At 32.6% G+C, this 4,439-nt stretch overlaps 2 protein-coding genes across 3 annotated transcripts in view; both read right to left on the bottom strand.

Moving 5' to 3' along the window:
* Positions 1-4,439, bottom strand: part of mfsd11 (major facilitator superfamily domain containing 11) — a 27,472-nt gene that overhangs the window by 14,971 nt on the left and 8,062 nt on the right. The window lies entirely within an intron of this gene.
* The window catches only part of mettl23 (methyltransferase 23, arginine), a 6,683-nt gene continuing 3,507 nt past the window's right edge, over positions 1,264-4,439 (bottom strand). For both annotated transcript variants that reach the window (XM_016456828.1, XM_016456819.1), the window contains exon 5: positions 1,264-1,438. In XM_016456828.1, coding sequence (XP_016312314.1) covers positions 1,279-1,438 — 160 coding nt within the window. In that variant the 3' untranslated portion in view covers positions 1,264-1,278. The remainder of the gene's footprint in view (positions 1,439-4,439) is intronic.

Raw genomic sequence — 4,439 nt, 5'->3', positions numbered from 1 at the left:
TGTAGTCATATATATATATATATATATATATATACATTTATTTTTTGTAAATATAATTAATTTTGTATAAAATGTGTAATTTTTGTGTTACGGTTAACTGTCCATATCATCTGGTTTCCCAGAGACTGTGTGCTTTGTGTAATTGTTTCCTTCTTTCATTTCCATGTTTTCACATGTTTCATCACATGTCTGACCACAGTTTTGTGTTCTCTTAGGTCTGTCTCATCGTGGGGCGATTCTACATGCGTGACCTCTGTTGGAGCCTGAGGAACCTCGGATTGAAAACCCTGAAACCTACACAACGGCTACATGGGCCTAAAGTCATTATGACCGATTGGCATATTCGAACTGTTCGATAGTTATACAGCCCTTTGTTCTTTGTATACATTGTTCCTATTTTCAGTGAGGTTTTTTTTTAAACGTGTATGTCCTTTTTAATTCGTTGAGTAGGACGAGCATCACAATTCTATTGGCCTTTTAAGGTAAAGCTGTTTTGGTGATGGTTCAGAGTATGCTAGCTGCACCTCGATTGTGTCGCTTTTGTAAGACGCTGTATAGAAATTGATTTAGATTTGGCATTTGTGTTCAAATTTGCTTTAATTTGCCAATGCTTCAAATTGTTGTTGTGCTTTATTTTGAAATTGTTTGGAAATAGTATGAATAGCTTGTGTTCTTATTACTGTATATTACAGTCCTGATGTTAAACCATTTTTTTTTTAAGTTTATTTGGTCTTTGGTGTGTGATATTTGGATTCTAACCCAATGTCTTGTGTATTTTTTGTGCACTAGGCGCTGTTGAGTTTTGCCGGTTAGCTGTTAAGATCCGGTGTTGCAGTGCTGAGTGCTTGGCTGTTTCCGGTTTTCTCCAGATTTCAGCTGTTGGAGGTGTGGCCAAGGTCAAGCAGCATCTGCAAATACATTTTTGGTGGCATAAATGCTGTCGTCTTACAAAGTTTGTTTACTTTGTTCCGCAATTTGGAAAATTTGGAGTATCTTAAACTATACGATGAACTTTGTTCTGTCGCTTTATTTTTGGATCTTCAATAAATGAAATATTAAATCCTTACGGCTTAATGTCGTAGCAAAATGTGCTTAATTTATTGTGTATATTAGCATAATTTCTAATAAACATTTTGGTAATCTGGCATTTTGAAGTGGAGGAGGAAAATGCAGGGCAGAACTTTATCAGGTCATGATGTAATGTGCTGGATGGAGTTGGAAAGAATTGGAAAAAGATTTTCAGATTATATACAAGTTTATGAAATTCAAACACATGTATTAAAACACTTGTCTTGTTATAATCATCATTTGTACAGTATGATTCCCTGGAAGCGTTGATCCAGCGAGATGGTTTTTGTTTGCATCAAATGTTTCTAATGGAACATTAATGCACTTCAGATCCCACTTATGTAACAAGGCATCTATGGACCAGTCCGCACTGCAAGAAAAGAAATGGGGGAAAAAAATGCATTGGTTTTTAAATAGGCATTATGGATGATAAATAATTGTGAATGGAGAACCCTTTTAATATCCTTATCAGTTCCAAACTCTATTTTTACAAGATTCCTTCAGGTGTTAAATAGTCTTAATTCGTCCTTCCACAAATTAAGGCCTTATACAGTCTTAACCCTTGTGCGTCAATTATAAAAAGTTACACATAGGTCCATAGTGGACAAAAATGTCCATGTCAAAAAACCAAAAGTCATAAAAAATTGAAGCTTGGGAGCACAAAGTTAAGTTTGGTCACATTTTAAAGAACACCCATGGCAGATTATTGTTAAAGTAAAAAAAGTTTAAAAAGTGAAACCAAAAAAAAAAGGTTTAGGTTTATGAAAATGATTTATGAACGATGTTTTATATAAAATATATATTTTATGAAACATGTTGAACTCTATACCTGCTAGAAAATCAAAGCCATAAATCTAAACAAGTTGTGTTCCAAATTTGAGGTTGATATCTCAAAAAATGAGCTTTCAGTAAGATTTTGTTTGGGCGCAGTACCAAATTTTCCCCATTAGATGCCAGCAAAACTCTGCTGGTGCACACAGTGGTTGGATTTGTGATTTGCAGTAGAGTTTTTCTCTCTCAAATATTACAAGAACACACACGCACACACACATACAATTTTTTTTATGACACACATACAAACCACACTCTGACATCCATACCAACACACCCACACAATTATAGCTGCATAATTATGAGTATTTTCTGTATAGGTCAAACCTGAAAAAATGGCACCATCTTGTAAAAAATAGTAAAAAATTACATTTTAAAGCCTTGCCAATATAATGAAAGCCTATCAACAAAAATTGCATAATTTTACAGTTAAATGGCACTGCGATTAAAAATAGCAGTTTTAATGGGTTTCAATGGGGACATTTTTGTCCTTAAGGTCCTGAGAGGAACAATTTTTTTGTCCCTAGTGCAAAACAGATTTATTAAAGGAAATGGAAGTGAAATAGTAAAATTCCAATAAAAATACACACCTGTGCCAAAATGTATGCAGTTGGCAACAACACAGGCAAAATGATCAAAAAAACAAAACTGAAAAGGACAAAAATGTCCAAAAGGTCGCACAAGGGTTAAATGAGAGCAGAAAATAAAATTCTTAAAATCATGGCATTAAATGTTGCATAACATAAAAATGAAGATATGCATTCTTGTTTTCTGGGAAACTAACAATTAAGCAAGTTTATGCTTAAAATAAGAACAGCTCTGTCAATTGGGTATTAAAACCTAAAATCTACATCATAACAGGAGTTCTGACCTTTGTCACAAAAAGCCTTCTTCGTTGCCTTTTTCTCTATCACACTTTAGAAATCATCATAAATTATATATCAATTGAAAACTTAAAATCTCAAAATTCATCCTTTGACAACCATTTTAAAAGCAGACATGAAAAACACATTGCCATGAAAATGGTACATCAAAATCATGTTACAAAATGTTTTCATTCATGAATTATAAAAATGTAAGTTTGGATAGTGCACTTTCACATCCATGTTCAAAAATGTGAGTGACAGTTAAGGGGTTAAAAAATGAATTTCCCCTTTGAATTAAGTTGCTGTGCTGAGCTCATTGGCAGATAATTGGTTCTTGTTTTAATTCCACACTCACTTCATTTTGATCAATTTCACAGAAAACAAGACTTATGTAATTTTGCTTATCGAATTAGGAATCTTTAGACATTTGCACTGAAAAATCCAGTTTATTCCTTAAAGTTTCTTTATTTGGTCTTAAAATTATCTTTTAAAAAAGTCTTGAATTTACCTCCATGAAACCTGCAGAAACCCACAGTTTGTGGAAATAATGGAGAATTTTAAGTTGTGATTTTCAAATATGGAAAAGTAATTTAAAGGGTTAATGAAAGCCTATCAACAAAAATTGCATACTTTTACAGTTAAATGGCACTGCGATTAAAAATAGCAGTTTTAATGGGTTTCAATGGGGACATTTTTGTCCTTAAGGTCCTGAGAGGAACAATTTTTTTGTCCCTAGTGCAAAACAGATTTATTAAAGGAAATGGAAGTGAAATAGTAAAATTCCAATAAAAATACACACCTGTGCCAAAATGTATGCAGTTGGCAACAACACAGGCAAAATGATCAAAAAAACAAAACTGAAAAGGACAAAAATGTCCAAAAGGTCGCACAAGGGTTAAATGAGAGCAGAAAATAAAATTCTTAAAATCATGGCATTAAATGTTGCATAACATAAAAATGAAGATATGCATTCTTGTTTTCTGGGAAACTAACAATTAAGCAAGTTTATGCTTAAAATAAGAACAGCTCTGTCAATTGGGTATTAAAACCTAAAATCTACATCATAACAGGAGTTCTGACCTTTGTCACAAAAAGCCTTCTTCGTTGCCTTTTTCTCTATCACACTTTAGAAATCATCATAAATTATATATCAATTGAAAACTTAAAATCTCAAAATTCATCCTTTGACAACCATTTTAAAAGCAGACATGAAAAACACATTGCCATGAAAATGGTACATCAAAATCATGTTACAAAATGTTTTCATTCATGAATTATAAAAATGTAAGTTTGGATAGTGCACTTTCACATCCATGTTCAAAAATGTGAGTGACAGTTAAGGGGTTAAAAAATGAATTTCCCCTTTGAATTAAGTTGCTGTGCTGAGCTCATTGGCAGATAATTGGTTCTTGTTTTAATTCCACACTCACTTCATTTTGATCAATTTCACAGAAAACAAGACTTATGTAATTTTGCTTATCGAATTAGGAATCTTTAGACATTTGCACTGAAAAATCCAGTTTATTCCTTAAAGTTTCTTTATTTGGTCTTAAAATTATCTTTTAAAAAAGTCTTGAATTTACCTCCATGAAACCTGCAGAAACCCACAGTTTGTGGAAATAATGGAGAATTTTAAGTTGTGATTTTCAAATATGGAAAAGTAATTTAAAGGGT

Source organism: Sinocyclocheilus anshuiensis, unplaced genomic scaffold (genome assembly GCF_001515605.1).
Source record: "Sinocyclocheilus anshuiensis isolate Anshui unplaced genomic scaffold, SAMN03320099.WGS_v1.1 scaffold229, whole genome shotgun sequence".
NCBI lineage: Eukaryota > Metazoa > Chordata > Actinopteri > Cypriniformes > Cyprinidae > Sinocyclocheilus > Sinocyclocheilus anshuiensis.
This window is presented reverse-complemented; position numbering and strand designations above follow the sequence as displayed.